The 22,360-nt window shown below is 43.5% G+C and overlaps 3 protein-coding genes and 1 long non-coding RNA gene across 8 annotated transcripts in view; 2 read left to right on the forward strand and 2 right to left on the reverse strand.

Annotated features, from left to right (window-relative positions):
• TRPM2 (transient receptor potential cation channel subfamily M member 2) overlaps positions 1–4,999 on the forward strand; it is a 37,090-nt gene extending 32,091 nt beyond the window's left edge. The window contains exons 27-34 of the mRNA XM_081192520.1: positions 303–454; positions 1,308–1,384; positions 1,572–1,673; positions 1,763–1,849; positions 2,658–2,763; positions 3,238–3,339; positions 4,044–4,160; positions 4,796–4,999. Coding sequence (XP_081048646.1) covers positions 303–454; positions 1,308–1,384; positions 1,572–1,673; positions 1,763–1,849; positions 2,658–2,763; positions 3,238–3,339; positions 4,044–4,160; positions 4,796–4,921 — 869 coding nt within the window. The 3' untranslated portion in view covers positions 4,922–4,999. The remainder of the gene's footprint in view (positions 1–302; positions 455–1,307; positions 1,385–1,571; positions 1,674–1,762; positions 1,850–2,657; positions 2,764–3,237; positions 3,340–4,043; positions 4,161–4,795) is intronic.
• Positions 5,000–8,520: 3,521 nt separating this feature from the next.
• On the reverse strand, positions 8,521–13,601 carry LOC308586304. Of its 2 annotated transcripts, none has more exons than XR_014007779.1 (4): positions 13,224–13,601; positions 12,486–12,613; positions 11,450–11,550; positions 8,521–8,705 (listed from the first exon to the last, which is right to left on the reverse strand). It is a non-coding gene; the product is annotated as an uncharacterized lncRNA (long non-coding RNA). The 2 variants fall into 2 exon arrangements; XR_014007780.1 differs by lacking the exon at positions 8,521–8,705 and adding an exon at positions 11,099–11,364.
• On the forward strand, positions 9,939–15,960 carry LRRC3 (leucine rich repeat containing 3). 3 transcript variants are annotated; one of them, XM_081192753.1, is made up of 2 exons: positions 9,939–11,090; positions 14,624–15,960. In XM_081192753.1, exon 2 carries the CDS (start codon positions 14,652–14,654, stop codon positions 15,435–15,437), a length of 786 nt encoding a protein of 261 aa, XP_081048879.1. In that variant the 5' UTR covers positions 9,939–11,090; positions 14,624–14,651; the 3' UTR covers positions 15,438–15,960. The 3 variants fall into 3 exon arrangements, with proteins under 3 accessions (XP_081048879.1, XP_081048880.1, XP_081048881.1); XM_081192754.1 differs by lacking the exon at positions 9,939–11,090 and adding an exon at positions 11,497–11,592; XM_081192755.1 differs by lacking the exon at positions 9,939–11,090 and adding an exon at positions 13,699–13,815.
• A 3,575-nt stretch (positions 15,961–19,535) lies between these two features.
• Positions 19,536–22,360, reverse strand: part of TSPEAR (thrombospondin type laminin G domain and EAR repeats) — a 51,900-nt gene continuing 49,075 nt past the window's right edge. For both annotated transcript variants that reach the window (XM_081192621.1, XM_081192622.1), the window contains one exon: positions 19,536–21,051. In XM_081192621.1, coding sequence (XP_081048747.1) covers positions 20,898–21,051 — 154 coding nt within the window. In that variant the 3' untranslated portion in view covers positions 19,536–20,897. The remainder of the gene's footprint in view (positions 21,052–22,360) is intronic.

Here is a 22,360-nt window from a genome sequence, read left to right on the forward strand (position 1 = left end):
CACTTAACATAACATGCTGAAATGTAACTTTTTTTGCTAATTGAATTATACCTGTACGAGGAAAACTTGTTTCATTAGGAGGAAAGACTACACAAACAGAATTGTAGACAATGAGTGTGATAGAATTTGCCTTAGTCTAACCAGTTTTGAGTAAAAGAGTATATCAGAATACTGTCTTCCAGCAGTGGTTGGTTGGCTGGAAATAAAATAAATTCCAAAAATATAGAGACACAAAAGCATGGCATGGCGAGATCCACAGTTTGAATATGTGGAGTGTGAAGAAGTCATCTTGTTTGACCTAGTTCCTAGCAGAGCCCCTGAGATGAAGGAATGCCATGAAGAGGATGTCCCAGAATCTTTTGACACCATATATCATGTGAGCGCCAGGAACCTCATGTATCCCAGCTCCACTGCTGTCTGCTTTCCTGTACCAGATGAGAAGGTGCCTTGGGAGGTAGGAGCTTTATATCTTAGGGAGCAAGATATGGTTTCATATAAAAAAGAAGGAATGATGCCATAAGTCATTATATGTGACCACGGTTGTGCATGACTGAGAGAAGAGCTATATTACAATCTTAAGATGGTTTAATAGCCACTACCTCTCCCCAGTGAACCCTGCAAACTGTCCTTCTGTGAGGACAGGGGCATTAGAAATTTCAAGCAAGAATTTGCCATACCTTCACATTCTATAGTTCTGACACAGGAGAAGCCATGTCAATTAAACTGGCAAAAAATGTATATGGAGAGGTGATACAGATATTTGTAGTGTATATATGATGCCTATAGACTTCAATTAGAATGTGTGTGTGCGTGCACACACACCCCAACAGAATTGGCTTTGGGCTCAGCCTTCACTGAAAGTTGATGGTAGCAATATTGTCAGCTTCCCTTGGCACAATAAGAGGGGTTTGAAGAGAGCCCATGTGCAGTTTTTGCCATGGGTGCATTGCTCATGCATGAGAAAACACTTACTTGTTTATTAAGATTGTATATGTTGCCCTAAGCTAACAAGCTTTCATGGTGGCTCACAAGATCATAACAAGATAAAAGTATGAATAACAATCATATCTAACATACAGTAACACAACAGAGCAGGAAAAAACAAGCAAAAACATGTGGCACATTAGCTCTGGGAGTATTGTCAGAGCTGCCAAACAAAGAAAAACACACTCCGGAATTTAGATACAAGGGAAGTCATAAATGAAGAACTCTTCTGGGTTCTTATTAATAGATCATGCTTGAAATGTGAATTTGTGCTGCTCTGGAAGACTCTGAGATATGTCTAAAACATCCTTTCCCCCTGACAGGTAGAGTTTGAGATCTACAACCCTCCCTTCTACAGTGCAGAAAGGCAGGAGAATGCTTCACCTGACTTCCTGAAAGAGTATGTATGTCCTCAGAGAGTCAGAAACATACACACACTGTATCTGTACTGTTTTTGCTCTTTCTTCCTCTGTTTATGCCACCCATCTTCTAGTGATTGTATTTCATTGTACTGGTAAACTACTTTGGGTTTGATTTTCATTGACTCAACATGTTGCGGAGATGAAAGCTTTGTCCCTGTCTTTCAGCTCTTTAGAGAATCTTTCAAGGATAAACTTCAACAGTATGGATGGAGATATCAACAGACAGAGCTTCCATGGCACCTATCTTATTGAGGACGGCCTGCCACTGTGAGTGAGTCTGGTAACAAGAGTGGGAATCTTCATTATGGTGCCCACATCACACTAGCATCAACATAGTTCTTTTAATATTTTTATAGGAATCCCATGGGAAGGACAGGCCTGAAGGGCCAAGGTATTCTTCGGTTCTTTGGACCAAATCATGCTCTTCACCCTGTTGTGACACGGTGAGTAGATAGCAGAGTGCCATTTCTCATCCCTATAAGTGTAGTCTTCTACTCTAATTTGGTAGCTTTGGACTGTGTGAGAAACCACAAAATAAGCTATAAATGAAATGTTACCATACCAGGAGCCTGTTCTTACTCCTCAGTTCTTGGTTCCAATCAAGGGCAATTTCACCAGGTTCATTTTGAGAGCAGCAAGATGCATTTCCCCCCCTCACTTCAGACTTGTACTCATCCACAAGCAGTCTGCTTTTCACAAGTTAATACTGTAAAGTGCGCTGCCTATTTTCAGAGCACTTTTGAGCCTCAGCTGATAAATGCAGCGCCGTTGCAGGAGTAAGTGCTGTATCCATGACAACAACAGGCCAGGAAAAGAAACATGGATGTCCCTAGCCTGAAAACTGACTGATGCAGGTCATGTGGGCTGCAGATAGCTTCCTTGCTTCAGAAGACACTTTCTTGCTTCCAAAAGCAGCGTTTTGTCCTTGTGTCCGGGAACTATGTCAAAGAAATTGTATTTGAAGCTGAGAACACTTCACAGGCACCAGAGAAGTCCATCACAGTAGCTGTGGTGGAGAGACTTCTCACTATCATTTTTTAAGATGCATGTATACAAAGAATGATAGCTACAGTATATCCTGTCTTTTTTCCATTACACAATTCAAGGCGGCATATGTTGGGTTCCCATGTGGTCTTCCATCCAGACAATGTCCAGACCCAGATCTGCATAGCTGCCTCAAAGTCATTGTATCAAGTATCTTCAAAACCATGGGATAATACTCTGTAACATCTTTCTCTATGGTGTTTGTAGGTGGAGGAGGAATGTGGATGGATCCATTTATAGAAAAAGCTTAAAGAAAATGCTGGAAGTCTTAATAGTAAAATTCCCCTTTTCGGATCAATGGGCTTTGCCTGGGGTAAGTAGTTATATTTCTTCACATCTAGCCCATATCTGAAGAAGGGAGGTGTATGCCAAGGTTTTATTAAAGTCAGAGTGATAAATTACATGAACTGCTAAACCCCTGCATTCCAGGGGTTCTGCCATAGAAAATGCCAAACCTAAAAAGCCTTTTATAAAACAATAGGGCACTAAAACTATGTTAAGCTGACCTTCTTTCTTAGCCTTGTGCCAGTGAGCTCCCACTGATTGCTGTGTTAGGTGCATCTTTTGTCTGATTGGTTCTTAAAAGTTCAAGCCAGAGGTTCTAGCTTTCTTGTTTGAGTTTCCAAGATTTGACTGTAATACTCATTCACTTGAAAGGCATACTTTCATGGGACTCCAAGAAAAGTTTGCCAGCTGGAAACCAGATAGAAACTCCTGCTTTTTTGGCCTAGTATCTTGGAAGCTTATCTGCTTCTTACACCAAGTAATGTTTTGATTTTTCTTCCAGGGATCTTTAGAGCCAGGGGAAGCTTTGCCACAGAAGCTGAAGCGGATCCTAAGACGGGAATTCTGGCCACAATTTCAGAAATTGCTGAATCAGGGTACAGAGGTACTTTGAGCACCAATGGGGCTTGACAGAAACAAGGGCACTGTCAGTGAACCCCTTTGCCCCATTCCCAAAATAATGTAGGAGAAGATGGTGGGGAACTACATTCCATTAGGCTTTGGGGCATGATGCACCAAATGGGCACATGACATAGTCTTAAATCAATAGTGTTTTAAAAATGAAGAGGAGGTTTCAGGCTCCAGACAATTCACCAGTACTTTGTAATTTCCTGTGGACACTCCTCTGGTCATACACTCCTCAACTGCTGTCTTAGATCACATCTGTGGGCTGGGGTGATGAAGCAGAGTAGACTCTGTCATGCTTTCCCATGAGCCCTTAACCCGAGATCCACACAGTGATTCCTCCCTACAAGGCCCAGTATGGAAAGCTGACACAGACACGGTGCGGAAGAGAAAGATGGAGGAAACAAGTGGTAAGCTTGAATTGGTAGTTGTAGCTGTAGGAGTCTGATGAAATCTAATTGCTGTCTGGTACTAACCTTCCATCCTTGGGCACTTTGGTTGACTTGTATTTTCTTTAATAAAGGAGCAAAGCCACCATGCCCTTGGAAAAGCTACTTTAATATCTACTCTTCACCTCAATCATTTGGAGAGATCTTTAGAACATAACGATCACCAGCTTTAGGAAGAGTCCATACATTATGTCTTCTCTTTTTCCATCTACCCTTCATTCACCTCTACTTCTAGGTATACAAAGGATACGTGGATGACCCCAGGAACACAGACAATGCCTGGATAGAAACGGTGGCCATTAGTGTGCACTTTGAAGAGCATAATGATGTGGAGATGAAGCGTATGAATTCGGTACATGCCATAATTCAGTTTATTACCCTTATGCCACAAAATTCTCCTCTAGAGGTAGTGGGATGAAAGCCACAGGTTTTGCAGAAACCATGGCATGAAATCTTGCTGTGTAAGAAGAGGGAGAAAGGGCAGCTCCTTGAATTTTAAGCATCAGAATGGGCATGGTGCCAAGTGAAAATATGTGGGAAGCTTAAGAAAGACGATGCTGAGGGCATAGAAAAAGAAATCACTGGAAGAAATGAATGGGCAGATATTAGAGAGGTGGTTCTCTGTGTGTGCATGTATGCGTCTGAGTGTGTGTGAGAGATAATTACCTAATACTACTCTGTAATTAAAATATTGCATTGCAGTTCCTGAGGGCTGTAATCAGGAATATTCAGCACACCTTGGTGTAATCAGATGCAAAGCACAGTGCTATATATAGCACAAAGTAGGAAGAAGTGGAGCAGGCCCCAAGAGTGCCTGTTTTGACTATTTCCCACAGGTTCTTTTAATACTCGGTAGACCCCTGTTAGTAGATGTATTGATGGTTCTGAGAGAATCTATCCATATCACTTGGACTGTGACTGTGGCTTGCGAGAGGCTGATAGGAAGCTGACAGTAACCTATATTCCTTTTGGGGTTTCTTTCTGCAGTTTCTCCAGGGCTGTGATCTGGAGGCGACCGTCCGGTGGCAGGTTGTGGATAAGAGAATCCCGCTTTATGTGAACCACAAAGAACTCCTGCAGAAAGCATGTGTCCTCCTGGGGGCATACTACTGAGGACACAGGACCATCACCCTTAGTCTTCCTCCCATTTCTCTCTCAGCTCTTTAAAAATGCAGCAAAACCTGACTGACATCTTCCCCTCTGGTGATTTTCTTTGTGCATTTTCTTTTTCCTGTGTGCAGAATAACACTTCAGCTGACCCTCACAAAACGACTGTAGAAAGCAATGTAATCTTGGCCCTTGAATAACAGTTAGTATTTGCCCATAGAAGGAAAAGGGGCAGAGCATTCTTTTGTTGTTCTTCCTGGAGCAGGGCTGCTGGGGCACTGGATTTCCTTTTCAGCTGTTCCATTGGCTAACAATGTATCTTGCAACCGATACAGATAATCCTAGCGCTCAGGATGGCATTCTAAATCTGCAAAGTAGGCAGTGCAGTGGGGCCTGATTCTGGTTAGGATCACTGGTTAGGTAATGGAAAGAGGTTCTGGTTAGGTAATGGAAAGAGCCGGCTGCACTGCCTTCAAGATGCATGTCCTCTCATCAATGCTGCCTTTGGAAAAAGTAGTCCTGTGTCCAGCATACAAGCCATTTCCCAAAGACTCTGGAGCTAGGAATTTGTCGCAAGCAGAAGACTATCAGCTTTCAGTAGATCAATTCACAGGTCTGATGTTGTTCCGTGATAAGTCTTTGGCATACTGAGCTGAAGAAGCATCTCTGAACCAGGCATTAGTGTTTGCCAAGGTTAAGAGAAGGCGGCTCTTCCACTGCTACCTATTGCTTTGCTTTCATCAATGCAGTTCTGGCCAAGTTGAGGCTGGAAATTCATTCTGACACTGGGGTTTTTTTTAAAAGGTATAACCAAATCCGTTCTTTGCTGTGGAGATATGTCAAGGCAGAAGGAACCTCTGCACAAGGCTTCTTACTGTTTTACATTTATATACTACCTTTTCCTTCAAGGAGCTTAAGTTGGTGCAAATGGCTCTTCCCTCTCCTTTTCTGTGAGGTAGGTTATGTGAAGGGAAGCCCAGCCAGATGGGCGGGGTATAAATAATAAATTATTATTATTACTGGAGAGACAGTGACTGGTCCAAGGTCACCCAGTAAGCTTCATGGCTGAATGGGGATTTGAACCTTGGTCTCCCAGGTCCTAGTCCAACACACTAACCATGACATCACATGGGCTTTCTACACTGTTGATCCTAGGCCCTGCAGGGTAAAATTTTATAAAGTCTCCAGGCTCTTTTCAACTGAAATTACAGGAGCTTTCACTCCAGTAATGGGAAATCTCTGAACCTTGGGGCAAATATAGCCCACCATATCCCACAATCCAGCCCACCAAGCCTGTCCCAGTGAGCCCTGCCCTTCCAATCACCCCATGTCATTTTATGGAGATAAGAGATCCCTCTGCCTGCTCCTTAAGGGCTTATCTCCAATTTTAGTGCTAAGTTCCACAGTGCATAGAGATAAATTGTGTGCTTAAAAGTAAAAGGCAGCATTTCCACCCACCGCAGCAATAGAGTGAGGGTGGATAAGAGAGTGTTGAGGGAAGTGAGTGAGAACCGTATGCCTTCATGTCTGATACATGTATGTTTCTGACAATGGTAGGGAATGGAGATACTGTACATGTGTTTCCTTTTTGGTAGCTTTTATTTTGCCCCACCCACCACAGGAATGTGGCCCCTAAAAGGCTGGCCAAATTCAGATCTGCCTCTTGGGCTGAAATAAGTTTCCTCACCCCTGTTCTACTGCAACATAAAACTAATTGTCTTCTCAATTTGCAAGTAGGCTGATAGCTAAATTGCATCAGATGTTGACATAATTAAAACTTAGTTTGTTCATTCAAGGCACCCACATCATTTGAATTTTCTTAACTGTTTTCCCATTTTCTGATTCTGTGTTCACTGTTTTGCCATCTAGCTGATAGTGTGTTGATTCTTGTGCTGAATCTGAGTGCAGTCTTTGAATCAAATTACTTTTCTCCATGCTCTCTTGGGTCATGTCACAGTCATCCATAAGAATCTAAAATGCCCTACCTGGATCAAACCAAGGTCCAAATAATCCAACAGTTGATTTCCAATAAAAAGTGCAAGATGAAGATAGCTTCCCAGATATTTGGTTCCAGCATCTGGCAATCAGATGCATCATCTCTGAACATAACTGTTTCTGTTTTAGCTAATAGCCACTATAATAAAACTTACCTCTAAGTATAGGCCTTTAGCCAGGGTGCTAAAAAGGCACAAAGCTCCATGTTTTCTTTAATGGATCCTGTACTGCCATTTGGATGCACACAGCTTTGTCTGCATTGCTTACAGTTCTCTTGCATTTAATACACTCCTCTTTTTAGTTCTCCATATTTTCAGGAATATATTCAGTCTTATTCTGCCTTATTTATGGGGCAAATTGACTGTGCTTCGAGAGGCCCAGGCTCTCAGCTTTAAAAACAATAACGTACAAAACTGCAGCAACTTACCATTTCTATGTTTTCATGCTAGAAGCTGTTGGGCCTTACCTAGCAAGGGTTAGTGAATGTGGTGCCCTCTAGAAGTTGCCAGACTCCAGGTCCCACCAGCCTTAGCCAGTATGGCCAGTAGTCAGGAACAATGAGAACTGTAGTCCAACAAGATGGCACCATGATGCCCCAGATCTAAAAGACTGGTGCAAGTGAAGTCAATGTGAGTTCAACGTAAAGTCAATTTATTTGAGTTCAAAGCCTAAATTAAATAGTTTGCTTGAAGTAGGGTTGCCATGTGTCTGGAATTCTGGAATATGGTAGTCGGAAACTGGGCAGAAAGCACTGAAATGTCTGGGACAATCTGGACATATGGCAACCCATGTCGGAACTTTTGTGTTTGGATTTTCACGTTTTGAAATATGGCAACCTTAGCTTGAAGAGTTACTGAAAGAATGTGACCACAATCTATGCCACAGCATGGTAATTAATATTAGTAACAATTTCTTGCTGTAATAGTAAACTCTGGATTTAGCCTCAGGTAAAAAAAGGAAAATGTTCCCCAAATATCATAAGCTTAGCTTGCGTTACGCATTCAATAAATTTCCATTTGTGTAATTTAAATCATGTAAAAGTTACTTGAAACATTACTACACAGTGAACTATGGCCAGAGATACTAATTCCCAGTAATCTGTTCTATTAGTGTTCTGATACACTCTGAATTCTTTTTCAACAACACTACGAACCTCATTTGTTTCAATGGAGGTAATTTGCACAGACAAATCCTTTTTGTTTTCCCTCTCTTTTGGCAATGCATAAGTGACTAGATGGTCCCTGCTCACAAGTACTCATTACACAGAAACAACATTTTACAAAGAGTATTCCCATGAGCATTTTCACAATTCCAAATGGTGCTGGTCTAATCCTTCTTTGTAAGATACCACTAATCCATTATGTGTAAAATTAATTAGAAGAAACTGCTTCAAATGCCATTACTGAAATGTTTTTGCTTCTGAATTTTCTCTGGACTGTAGTGCTCCTACTTCACATTCTTCCTCATACTCACCTTAATATTGGGGCATCTTGATATTTCATGTTAGTCCAATGGTGCTAATGGATTCTATGCTTATGCCTCACATTGGTCTGCTGCTGCTTAATAAAAAGCTGTGCTTTCGCCAAGTGTTGATATATCCATGCCAGAGATTCCATTAATGCTGCTGCTTTTTATTTATAGGTGGGAAGATTGTATAATACACTGTCAAGACTGCAGCTAGTTTTTCCTCAATAGCTTTACTCTCTCTGTTAATCTGTTGCAAAGTAGTTTGATCTCCCATTCATTTGCAGATTTCTTGTTTTATGTAGAAATATTCTAAAAGCCTGAGACAAATCTGGGAAGGTTCATGAAAGAGACAGAACTTGAAGACATGTTTTTAATAGAATTGTATTGATGGGCTGGTCCCAGAGAATATGAAACGTGAATATGTTGTGACCAAATGATATAATTTTAGCAGTGAGACCACTATGGACACACATCTGGAGGATTCAGATAACCTACTGTGCATGTCCCCCTCCATAGTATACCCCACATCAAGCTCAGAGTAATCCTGTTTTGGTTTTCAATAAAAGCCTTATTTGCACATGCTTATTTATTACTACTGACTGGCTCATGCAAATAACAAAGCCATTCCTTCCATCTTAAAGTGCTTTTTTAATAGTAAAGTGCTGACCAACTTTAAAGTTTTAAACAAATTTGAAATAAACCAAGTGGTTGAAAACTACAAGACAAACAGGTGCTTGAAAAACCATCAGCATTCAGTTTGGAGCTATGTATGCATGTCCTTTAAGGTGGCAGTTGGGAGAAGAGGTCACTCTACAGCAGAAACACTTGTGCACAGGAATGGGTAAGTGCATTCAGCCTAAAATTACACCTTTGATTGCACTCATTTTTTTTCTTAGAATACCCAGGCTTCAAAGGCCCAATTTAAAATTGAGTCCATGAGACATGTGCGTAGCTGGGGGAGGGGCGCAGCTGCCCCCCTAAAATCAAGTAAATTATTTATTTCTACTTTTAGTTACAGTGGTACCTCGGGTTACATATGCTTCAGGTTACAGACTCCGCTAACCCAGAAATAGTGCTTCAGGTTAAGAACTTTGCTTCAGGATAAGAACAGAAATCGTGCTCCAGCGGTGCGGCGGCCCCATTGGCTAAAGTGGTGCTTCAGGTTAAGAACAGTTTCAGGTTAAGAACAGACCTCCAGAACGAATTAAGTACTTAACCTGAGGTACCACTGTATTTTAATCAGAATATTTGAAATTGAAATGCTTGCTGAGGTCACTTGGATGATGATGTGGTGCATTCTAGTGATGAGTGATACACATGGCTTTTATGAACTGACCAATTGTGTTGCAGGTAGCTTAGTTCTGGAACAAGACACGTGTGTGTTCTGCCCCCCCCCCCAATAAATCCTGGTTACACCTATGCCATAAGGTGGGTTTAAGTGTGTGAACATACAAAGACTCTTGCAAAAAGCACTCTGAAGGCCTATCTAATACAACATCCTGGCCTCACGAAAGCCAACAAGTTGCCTATGGGAAGCTCAAAAGTATGACCTCCCTTGTAGATTTTAGGCAACAACATTTTAACACCTGTGACCAGTGAATAGTTTGGTAGTGTTGCAATGTTGAAAATGGACAAACAAAAGCAGTATACAAATACAATTTTGATACTGAATCAAATCTACAGCTTCCAAATAGTGCAGTTTTGAAAATGACAACTGGCCTGGTATACTGCACACTGCATATTTTTAAGTGAGATCCAGAAATATTGTGTAATGTGGCGGCTATACAGCAAAGGGCCTCTGAACAGGAGCCTACTGACCACACTGACATCTCTCAGCCCATCTAAAAAGGCTTAACTGCAGTATACAGAATGAGAAGTCCTTCCAGGCCTCAGGCGCCAGACAGTTTCCATAAAGGTTTTTCCCTTTCAAAATTCCCTACACATCCGAACACACGTGTGTGGATCCCTTCCCGCCGCGGACTTGCAACCAAAGTTCTATTACGTAGAATGGTAGTAAGTGCCTATAAATTACTGTACGACCTTTTAAGTCTTTGGGCCAGACAAACGGGCCTCGCCCTACGGCGTTTGTCGTGGACCTTTCCCTGGTGTCGGGAGGCGCGCCTGCAAACACATGCCGGGTATGCATGTGCCACGTGCGCGCAGACGCGAGATCCCCATCCCATGCCACTGTTTCTCAACACGAGGACTGAAATGCAACTTCACAGATGGCATTTTAGTAGCTAATAAAAGCGGCGTTCGGAGCGAGACCCAAGCCGGCGGCTCGACAGCAGACGCAACAAGGACTGGCGGCTTTCTCTGGCCTCCCCGGATCTGCTTTCCAAATGCGTAAAAGCGCAATATGGCTGTGAGCGCGAGGCAAGGCGAGCCTCCCTTCTGCCTGAGCGGCAGCTGCCCCTTTAAAAAATCCAAGGATGCCCCCCTCCAGGCTGTCGGTGACAAGCAGGCGCTATCCAATTACAGTACAGCCGGCAGCCCCCATGAACGGCTTTGTGTGCGACTGGGAGGAAGGCGAGAGAATGGCAGCAACAAGTCCTGCGCGCAAGCGGGCTGCAAGTCCTCGCCGCGGTGCCGCCACCTCGGGCTGCGCCTGCCCCCTCGACTAAGGGCGTGGCCAGGAGAGCGGCGCTGCGCTGGTGGCGCGGGAGAAACTTGGCACAGTCGCGTCCGGTGGGCTCCAGTGACCTCAGCTCAGGTAACGCGCCTGCACGCCATCCTCAGGTTGGGGAAGGGAGGGAGGTGTGCGCCGCGGAGGGCCAGCCGGTGGGTTTAACGGGGACGGATCTGCAGGATGGATGGGATCCATAGCGATCTAAGTTAAAGCAGTGTTGGCGAGGCTCTCGGAGCCCTGCAAAGCGGGATTCCGAGATCCGGGCTGCTTTTGCACTGCGGGCATCGTGCTCGGAAGTCTGAGAAGCGCCGTGTGGGCGGATGCTGCAGCGAGATCTTTAGTGTCATATTCGCATCGCCTGGAGGGAAAGGCGAGATCAGCCTCTTTCCCTGCTGGGCTTACAGCAGGGATGGCCAAACCTCTGGGCGTTATGACTCATGTACCTTTAATAGTTGTGGGGAAAGCAGCAGATGCCTCTTGTCATGTCACGGCGCTTGCCCAGCTTGGAAAAGCTGCGCCTGTCAGAATTCCCTCGACGACGCATCTATTAAAGGGAAAGGAGCGCCGCCGCTGAAAACGTTCCTAGGTAGGACAAGGGAGGGGGGAAGCAGCGGGATTCTCCCGGAGATAGAGGGGATTTCTCCTCTATCATCATCATCACCATCGTCATCATCACTACAGTCGAAGACTGAGATCCATAACAGGATACATACAGCTGGGCATCAACACCCCATAATGTCCTGATGTTCAAATGCAAAATAACTTCAATTTTCTAGATCCCAGCTGGCCACTAGCAGGGCATATTTATACTACAGACTTAAGCTGTAGTGTAGCAGTCCTAGTCATTTCCTTTCCTCGGGGAACTCTGGGGATTGTAGTTCTATGAGTGAAGGTTTAGAGATGTCATAGAATTGTAAGTACCCTTCCCCAGACTACGGTTCCCATCCATCATAGTTAAGCTTGTATAAAACTGATACAAATTTGTGGTGTAGAATGGGCTATGAGTAGCATAGGTTGAGGCATGGATTGATAAAGGCAACAGCAACAATAATGGCCATCGGTTATGCAGTTTTCAGTGTCTTGATTTTTTAAAAATTGGGGTCATTTTATCAACAGCCATACGAAGTTGGTAATATATTCTGAACACGATTCAAATAAATATTTGAGTGTTATGTACAAATGCATGTGGCGAACCCGATAGACCTGGTTTCATTGAGGAAAAAATACTTCTGAAGGGTACGCTTTTTAAAGCAGAGGTGTGGTAGGGGTTAAGGGAGTGCCTAACCCCTTTCAAACTCATCACTTCTCCACTCCACATTGCCCTCCACAGCTGCTTTTCCCTCTGCAGAGGGTACACATTTTATTTATTTTAATGTATTTTAAAGTACTTTTATATTGCTTACTATTATTAAGAAAATCTCAAAGCAGTTAACACTGTAAAACATATTCAGGAATGGGTGGGGTGGTGCTGCCACTTACCTGAATGGGACAAGACAGTGGTAAGGTTGAAACACTGCCCCCCTGCTGCCACACTTGGCAGTGTTGCTGCTGCCCAGATGGTGATTGGCGCCACAGCATTGGTTGCTCCTGCATACATTAAAACTATTCTGAAAAATACAAATATCAGAAAAATACATGATTGTAGAATCTAGCGTTAATTACTGGGAAAACCTTTGGTTAAATGGATGTGGCAGAAGCATGCTGTTGTTAATACCTCTCTGATAACAGGGGAGAAGGCCCATTTCCTTCTTGCCACCTGTGGAGGAAAGGAGGGCAGGGCATTTCCTTACTTAATCTATAATAACAAAACCCACCCCTCATTCCATTGTTGCTCATTCAGTCTCGCTCGCTCACTTTGTCTGAACCCTTAACTTACCAGTACCCCAGTAATGTTGGGGGATAGGCATGTTACAAAGCTAGTCATATACAGATATTACATTTAACAAAGGTACTTTACCTTTATGACCTACAAGATTATAAAGTGCACAAACTTAGCTGGTTACTTCAAAATAGTACTGTAGTATATGCTTTGTTGTTACTGTCAGTTTAAATATAAACAGCTTATATCCAACTATAATGTTAAGCGAAGACAGCTTTTAGGAAGCAGTTAGTTACCCTATAAAAATCTTTTGCCAAATTGCCCTTCTGTTCTCTCCACCCAAGTTAACCTCCACCAACACTGTAGTGGAGGACTTTTTTCCAATCCTTTTTTCTAACCTGTGTAAGTACTGGTTTGTCTTGCTGTACTGCCGTCAGAATCTTCCCTCACTACTCCTGCCAGTCACCAGAGTCTAGCATTTCAAGCTGCTTCTCCCTTCTCCCTTCAGTGCTGCTGGCAGGTTCTCCCCTTTTCTATTCAGCCTAAGCCAAATGATTCCACTGTCCTTCATCCACCAAACCGCTCTACCTGCCTCTCAGGTCTTCCTTCCTCTTATCCAATCCTCTTCCTCTGGTTTTGTCTCTTCCTTTTGGCTGACTCCACAGACACCATGCACCTCCAGCCAACTAACTAACCACTGACCAGCAGCCGACCTTATATGCACTTCTTCTGGCCCTTCCATTCCAGTTCCAGCCAATCACACTGTGTTTAACTGAAAGTTCTAAACCTTCACCCACCAATCAAAATGTGCGTACATTCAACCCTTTATTTGCATACTAGGAATTCTAATACCAACCTTTCTTCATAGGTGTCAGTTAAGGCCCCGAGCGACAGTTAAACTGCCACACAGAAAATTGCTCACATAAAAAAACATTACAATGGACAGTGCAATACAAATGTCAGAACACATTTCATTGTAGCCTGTAAAATGTAATTCAAATGTAAAACAGGATTTATTCGCGTGTCCCCTGCCCTTTCTAAATGGAAGAACACCAATATCTAGATTATCTTTAAAGTCCTCTTCAGCTATGATCCAAAACCAGTTAAGCACCCCTGCCTCCTGCTTCCACTGTTGGTACCAGACCTGTGTTTGTACTAATCTCACCCAATGTGGCTTTGGGAGCATGTATTTGCCAAGGCCATATGGGCTAACTTCTGCCGTCATTTGTTTGTGTGTCCCCCGCCCATGTCCATGGTTCTGAAGGAGGCTAAAAAGGCTACAGTTCCAGTGAAGGAAGGAAGGCTGGCTGGCTGTCAGGCCTTCGTAACATGCATTTGTAACATGTCCTCAAACTTTGTAGGACAGCAGGTGCTTGGTCGGCTGTCTTAGACTGAACCGGAGAATCATGAATCCTAGAAAAACCTATTCCTATTGTCTTCCCTGTGGTGATCAGTGCCAGATTACCAAATAGGCAGAGTAAGCACCATCTTATGGGCCCTACAGCAATGGGTCAAAATAATATTCATTTGATGTTGAAAGAAAATTACAACCAAGCTTTCTTAGTTCAAAGTGTGGGTCTCTCCCCCCCCCCCAAGATTTCGACTGCCTAGGGGCCTCCACAGGGTTTAATCCGGCACTGATTTGGGTTGCTTACCCACCTCTGGAAGACAAGAGGAATGAATGAGGAGCAGATGGCTGGGCCGGACCTATGTCTCTACAGATAGCTGGGGGCTGGTGTGTGATGGTAGGAATTCCTAGTTCAAAAGATTTTGAGAGAGCCTTACTTTGCCTTTGCAGCCATGCAGGACTGCACACTCCTGACTGGATGACCAGCATGTTTCTAGCAGCTGAAGCATCTCGGCCTGCGCTGTTGTTCTGGTCTCAAGCCCTCTTCTGCCTCCTCTTCTGCGCCCCTTCCGGTTGTTGTACCTCCTGCCCAGACCAGTGCCAGTGCACCAACTACTCGGGAGCCACAGCTGTTCTGTGCAGTGCTAGCAACCTAGATGAAATTCCAAAAGATATTCCCAAGGACACCATGTTTTTGAAACTGGATGCCAATAAGATCACCTCTGTCCCTAACAGCACATTCAGGCACCTCGCCCACTTGCAGGAGATAGACCTCTCCAAAAATGCCATTGAGAAGATTGATTCTGCAGCGTTCAAAGGGGTTGCCGATGGCCTGCGGCTGCTTGACCTCTCTGGCAACCACATCCAGAGGATCCCAAAGGAAGCCCTGGTCAACTTAAATGCCATGATCCGCCTGTCCAATAACCCCTGGCACTGTGAATGTACTCTGCAGGAAGTCTTGTGGGAAGTGAAACTAGACCCCGATTCAGTCAACGAGATCACCTGCCAGACATCTGTGCAAGAGGAGTATGCTGGGAAACCACTGCTCCATATCCTCGATTCGGGCATCAACTTTTGCAACATGCACCAGAAAACCACAGATGTCGCCATGTTTGTTACCATGTTCAGCTGGTTTACTTTAGTCATCAGCTATGTGGTGTACTATGTTCGGCACAACCAAGAGGACACAAAGAAGCACCTGGAATATCTGAAATCCCTGCCTAGCACAAGGGTCCCTAAAGAGACCATCAGCACTATCCTGTAGCCAGGAATGTTGATCCTTGGCTGGACTTCCAGTTTTCTATGTAGGAAAGAACGTTGGGAGGGACTTGGGACATTTATGTCCAACTAGTTCTGCAACAACTTTTTTTTTAACAAAAACAAACCAACAGTTTAATAGAAAATGAAAACTTGTTGTTATATAAATATAGGAAGAGTGTCCAAGCCAAGGTTCCCATGTTCTGTGCCATATTACCAGCAGAAGGATTCCAGCAGAAACTAGAGATAAGGAGATCTGCTTTCTAGGAGAACTTTAGGACAATGGACGGTTGATGTGAGATGTTTACAATCAGGATTTGATTCTGTGGGAGAGACCCCAAAGCCCTGCAGTGTCTAGAACTTGGTGGCTCCGAAAATGCTTTTGATTTCAGTGGGAAGTATGTACATGGTTGACCTTTACTTTATTCTTTGGGACACTGCAAACACACTCTCTCAGGAGTTTTTGGAACCACACAAAGTCCTTTCTCTCAAATCAGTAAATTGTGCAAGCATGCACACGTATAGATTCATGTACATGAGCAGGAATTATGTTTGATGTAAGCGTGCTTGTGTTGCAAAGCTGAAGAGGGTATGTGCTTCCTTTGGGCTTACGTATTACATGGCATTTGGAGTCTGCACCTCTTCACTCTCTGTTAGGTTACTAACCTATTTTCATGGTGACCACTATTAAGGTAAACATTGAAAATAATCAGAGAGGACAATTTTAAGCATATATTATGTAACGAATGAGCCTGAGCAGGCTTCTTCCACAGAAAGGGAGGAAGGAAGCACGTGACCGAAAATGCTTATTTCTAAATATGCCTCTTTCTCATATCGCAAACCCACCCCCCTTCCTCAAGGATGGTCCTAAGATGTAGCTGGTGCTGGTATTTAGTAAGGCGGAAAAGTAGGGTATGGATTATATGTAAACTAAACAAAAATTAGGGGGCACATGGCAGTGGCAAGTTGCTACACTCAACATGTATTTCCAGCTGACAAAAATTCCTAGGCAACGCAGCTCATTTGCTGAAACAATAAACAGTAAGGAAATAAAATTTCAAGTGGTTCCTCAAACTGTTAAAATAATCTCAGCTGCTTCAGTATTCAAAGCTCCAGTAGCCTTTTTTAGAAAAATGGGTATAGCTACATGCATGTTTGTTGAGACTCTGTTTCTACAGCACACACAATCCAATTTAATAGTACTCTGGCAATTAACAGCCAAAATAAAAAAGAGGGATAACACAGTGCCAAAAGAACAGGATCTTAGGGCCTTTTTATGATGATCCCTTTATGCACATTTGCTATTCAGCTATTGTGCCCATAACTTCCTCAAGGTTGGGTTGCAGGGATATCTCTCAGCCCAACACTCAGAACTGCTATGTTACATTACTGGCGGAACACAAATCGTCCTTCTGTTAGCACACACATTGCTACTGGGATGTCCTTGTCGTATGCAGTTCTGTATCACAGACAACTTGTGCCTGTGACATCACTCATGATGCATTACACACATGCCTGTTTTGTGAACTTTATATTGGGTGGTTGTGCGCTCTTTGGGTTGCATTGCCACCATAGTGGAGTGTTCATCCTGTGCTACTTTAAAAAGGAATATTTGGACTTCTTCACACATTGCTTTTTCAAAAAAGGCTGGCACTGTCTAAGATTCCCTCACCTGACCATTTGCTCTTTAGTTTCAGGAGCAGTGCTACTGCTGCTGCCTATAAAGATTTTTAGACACTTCAGAAAGATTAAAAAACAATACAGTCCCTGCCTATAGGGTGCATTTGAAAAAAGGGGATGGGCATAAAACAGCAAATTAAGCACTTTGAGGCACTTTCAGAATTTACACTAATGTTTAATGACCAAGTGGAGTGGCTATTAAGAGAGTGTTCTGGAAATGGAGAAGCCAATTGACAGTTTGCCATAGCCAACCTGAAGAATGAAGTGGATATATTTTACTGGATTTTATTTGTCTACAGTCATACCTCAGGTTACGAACGCTGCGGGTTGTGTGTTTTCGGGTTACGGACCAGGCCGAACCTGGAAGTACTGGAACGGGTTACTTCCAGGTTTCAGCGCTCGCGCATGCATAGTAGCACAAAATGATGTCATGCGCATGCACAGAAGTGCCGAATTGCGTCACGCACGTGCACAGACGCGGCACTGCGGGTTGCGAACGTGCCTCCCGTACAGATCACGTTCGCAATCTGAGGTATATAGAGATACACTGCTGGAGCACTCCTACTGCACATTTTTAAAGAAGTTGTATATCCTTTAAAAAAGTGATATCCTTTCCCTGACAAGATGATTACCTGCATCCATTATACATAAGGATGACATATTATGCTGTTGATGCTGGATCAGAGCTAATGCAAGCACAATGGATAAAATCTGGTATGTTGTGTGTGTGTTTATTGTCTGGAAAACAGTCATACACATTATGCTGAAGCTTAAATCAGGTGTTGTCAAGCCTAAATCAAGTATCTTTTCAGCAACAATTCCACTCTGTGGGTCCAGGGGCAGGAAGCCAGCCCCAAAAGACACCATTCATCTTATTTCAAGCAGATGAATGTAGGACTTGGTTATAACCGAAAAGGAATAATTAACAAGTTTTGCTGGGAGGGTTTTGCTCTTTATTTGTGCCTGTTGTGTGTTGGTGTGTGTGTGTGTTACCTAGGCAACAGCTACCCACAGCACTGTTTAGCCGAAATGTTTGGACTTCTTCACACATTGCTTTTTCAAAAAAGCTTGGCACTGTCTTAAGACTCCCTCACCTCAAAGGAACTGTCAAAATGTGAAAGTAACAAACAGGTGACATCATCTAGGTCAGAGAACCAGGAGCAGCTTTCTGACTGACTTTAGAGATCACAACTCACCGATAACAGCCCCTGCTCTGAATGCAGAAGGTCCAAGATTAAATCTCTGCTACCTCCGGTTAAAAGAATCAGGTAACAGCTGATGGTCAGAAAAACTTCCATGAGACCCTAGACAGCCACTCCCAGCTGGAATATTGGTGTATGTCCAGAGTAGCCAGTGGTGTGCCATCCAGATGTGTTGGACTACAACTGCCATCATCCCTGGCCATGATGGCTGAGGGTTAGGGAAGCTGGAACATAGCAACATCTGGAGGGCAGCATGTAGGCTCCCTGTTTTAGACAGATAAAATAGTCTTACATTGTTGCTGGTTAAGTGTACGCTTACAAGTACAGTAAAGTCAGGCTTGCTGCTGTTTGTTGTGCCTGGTATGTGAGGAACAGGGCAAACATTTCCTCAGACTGCTTCACACACACCACATATTTCCTACATGAGGGTTATATTGCCCAAAAGACCTACCTAGAAAATGCTATTACTAAAACCCCCACTAACTGGCTTAGTCCCCTTCATACTGTTAACAGCATCCTTTGCAACATTCTCCTTCATTGCCCCCTCCTGGGCTTGGTAAGGAACACAACCATTTTATTTTTTAGTTTTGGCCTGGGCTGAACATACCAGATTAGTTAAACCTATCTATAAAATCAATGATCAGCATATATATATATTCTTATTTAGGATAAACAAATTAAAAACTGCATTAATTCCAAGAAGCAAGCAATATGTAGGAGAAGGGAATATATAGATTGTGAAAGTGATGGAGGGGAGGGGGACCTTTGCACAGGAGATGTCACATTGACATAAGTGGTCAAGAACATCTCACTAGGAGTTGTGATTGCATAGGATGCTTTGGAATGGGATTCCCTCACTCATTCTTGCACCTTGTAGGCTGCATTATAAGCACATTCCAGACCCTGTAAAATGTTCCCATCTCTAATCCCCTTTGAGACTTACCTATGCTAGTGGCCAAATCCACAATCTGGGACAGTGAATTACATAAATTAATCGTGCATTATGCAAAGTAGTAGTAAAAATCAGTAGTCATCTTTTATGTTTCGTTACTTCAGTGTGTTTTTGCAAACAAAGCCGAACCTAACTTAGGTAAGTCTGGTAGCCAGGTAATGTGGACCTAGAAAGTTCTGGCAACTGGAACTGCATTTGTTCACTTATTTCAGCTAAGGTGGGTGTTTGGGTCTACAGTGCTAACAAAAAGTAACCCCTGAAGCAGAACCCCTGAGGTTATCAAAGTCACTCCGTCAATTTTATTAGGTGCTACTTTCAAAATTGCAAATATTATTTGGATAATAAATAATAATTCCACCTCCCTATAAGAACTGCTATTGTCAATAGTAGCAATTCATACAATATAAACATATCATTTATAGAGAATGATTTGAAATCCTTTGCAATAACAAGTACAGTATTAGCTATATTTTGGGGGATTATTCACAGGCTAACATGTAAGCAAAGACTGAGAAAGCACCAATGAAAATGGGGTAGAGCTTACTAGAGAAGTGTCACAGATCCACATGACAAGGTACTAATGGCTTTCCAAATGTCAGTAAGCACCATTTTGTGAAATCCATAAAGCCTAAACATAACAAGAATACATCTGACTTTCCGTTCCTTGTAGTTATGCTGAAAATGTGGAAGACTAATGTACAGATCACTTTGTAAGGCCAGGGCTTTCACCATAGCCCACTGATCTGTGCAACTGTTGGCATGACGACGTCCCAAGCCAGTATGGGTTGTGCATCTCTGGTGTGGACTGCAGTACTTTGTATTAAGGGAATAATTGGGCTTCAGATTTTCTCAGCAAGGCCCAGATATTTTCCCTTGAACTCCTAAAATCCAGAGCCATAAATAAATGTCTGAAATGGTTTAATAGCTTTGAAAAAACAACAGCTGGGTCTTTGCTGTAGCACAAAGCTCTCAAGCTACATACAGCGTATCCATATCCTAAGGAATCTTCTTTCCGTTCTTCTGGGATCTTTCTCAGGGATCCAGCAATATCCACAGGGGCTCACAGTGGGTTGGAATATGCCAAAATGGTGCACACTGAAGCTCTTCCCATAAAGTGACATGGCAGTGGAAGCATTCATCTGGAATCTGGAAGGAGTGAACTCAAATGCTTATACTTGTTCCATATTGCTAAACAGGGGGTCAGTAGCCCATAATGTGCTAAAGGCATCTTCTAGTTTCTGTTGCCCACAGGATTGTGGATTATATTAGCAGCTCCTGGAAGATGTTCAGAAGTGGGCATGTGTTTGTCTTGCATGGATGGTGTGGTATGTCTGAGAGAGAGAGAAATCAAGGTTACTGTACTCACTAATATCACTGGCCAGCTCCAAGTTATGTATATTCCTAGCTCATTCCAGGTACTGGAAAACAGGTTTGAAATCTAATCCTGAGCAGCCTTATATTCAGCCTAATCCAGAGAGGCAACCTGGGTATCTATCCTTTGGCATCTCTGGCATTCATGGCAGTGACTCTTTGGTACAGCATTCCTGCTCCTAGCCCTGAGTAGCCAAAGTAGTTCCTCACAAGTCCAGACTTGCCCACTTGTTTGCAGCAAATCAAAGCACCCCTGTCCAGATCAAAAGGTTTTCAGCTTCAGCACCCTGGATAGTGGTTCTTTTGCACTTGAATACATGAGGTAAGAGCCAGCTGCAGTGGTGAAAGCTTCCCAGTCCCTACAGCCAAACGTTGGAAGATGGTGAACAGCTACAAAGCCTTCATATCCTTGCCATCTACAGTAGAGAGAGAAAAGAGTTACTCAATGCTCATGATCACCAACCTCACAGGATCTGTTTTACCCCACTGCCTTCAAACAGCGTTCCCATTCAGAAAAAGGCCTAGTGAGGAATGCGCTCCTTTAACACCAGTTCAAAGAGCCTACCTTATAGATAGCAGACACGCTCCTAACACCCAGTATAACTGTATCATATTTGAAGGGGCCACTGGCATTGTGCTGCAAGGCAGCACTTGAAAGCAAGTGTGGGAAACTATTTTCCGCCCAGGGATCACATTCCCTTCTGGGGGACGCATGCGAGTGGTGTAGCAGATGTGTGTCTCTTCCTTTGTACAGTGGATCATATGTAGATTTACAAAGAAAGCACATCTCCCCAGCCACCATTCAGGTAAGCAAGAGGTATCGCCACAATTCAATGACACGTCCTGGCCAGGCAAAAGCACTTGAGAAGTGTGTGGAGCACAGTCAGTGAGCTGGTGTGGCTTTGTGAGAGGAGGCATAGGCTGGGATGTAGGGGTGAGCTGGCCCCAAGAGTTAAACAGAGAGGCGCAGAGGGCCATTTTTGGCCCCTAAGCCTAAAGCTCCTCACCTCTGGCTTTCAGAGGTGACTTCTGCATGTAGCCTGTTGTTCAGAGACTCATATGGTAGTGCTATTGACTTAGGAAGGGAAATGTACTGTGGGCACAAACTGGGGGTAATAGACTGAGCTGTGGTAGCCAGCAGGGCTACACAGGTGGGGCTACATTGCCTTTTGACTTCCCTACACCATGATTTACTGCCAATTCCTGAGAGGGAGAGGGAGGGGCAGAAGGGAAGAAAAACAGTCCTAACAGTTGTATTAGGGAATGAATTGCATGTGCAGCACCCTCTGTGCACACCCACTCCTGACTGCATATCCCTCCTCTCCAGGACTGCACAATCAAGTCCAGAATCCAATACTGGATGGCTGCTATTGCTTGACAGTATTCAGATATAATTTTAGGGCCATTCACTTCCACTTAAGGTTCCCAATACAATGCACAAGGCCAGTCTTCATAGCAAGTTGTTGCAAGTCATATCCTTTCTCCCAGAGGACATGCATCAGCTATGCTCTCCTTTTTTGGTTGTGTGATCAAAAAGGAAACTGGGTTGGTCTGGCTAGTCCCCGAGGAATGGAGAAGATCAACCATCATGCCTTTTTTTAATGGAAGGAATAAAACCCAGGGAAGTAGAGCTGATTGGTTTGGTTTTAATATCAAGTCGAGGAAACAATAAAAAAAACCAGTACAGCTGTTACTGAATAGAACAAACGAGTGATCATTAACAGT

This window comes from Podarcis bocagei (genome assembly GCF_964188305.1).
Source record: "Podarcis bocagei genome assembly, chromosome: 4".
Lineage (NCBI taxonomy): Eukaryota > Metazoa > Chordata > Lepidosauria > Squamata > Lacertidae > Podarcis > Podarcis bocagei.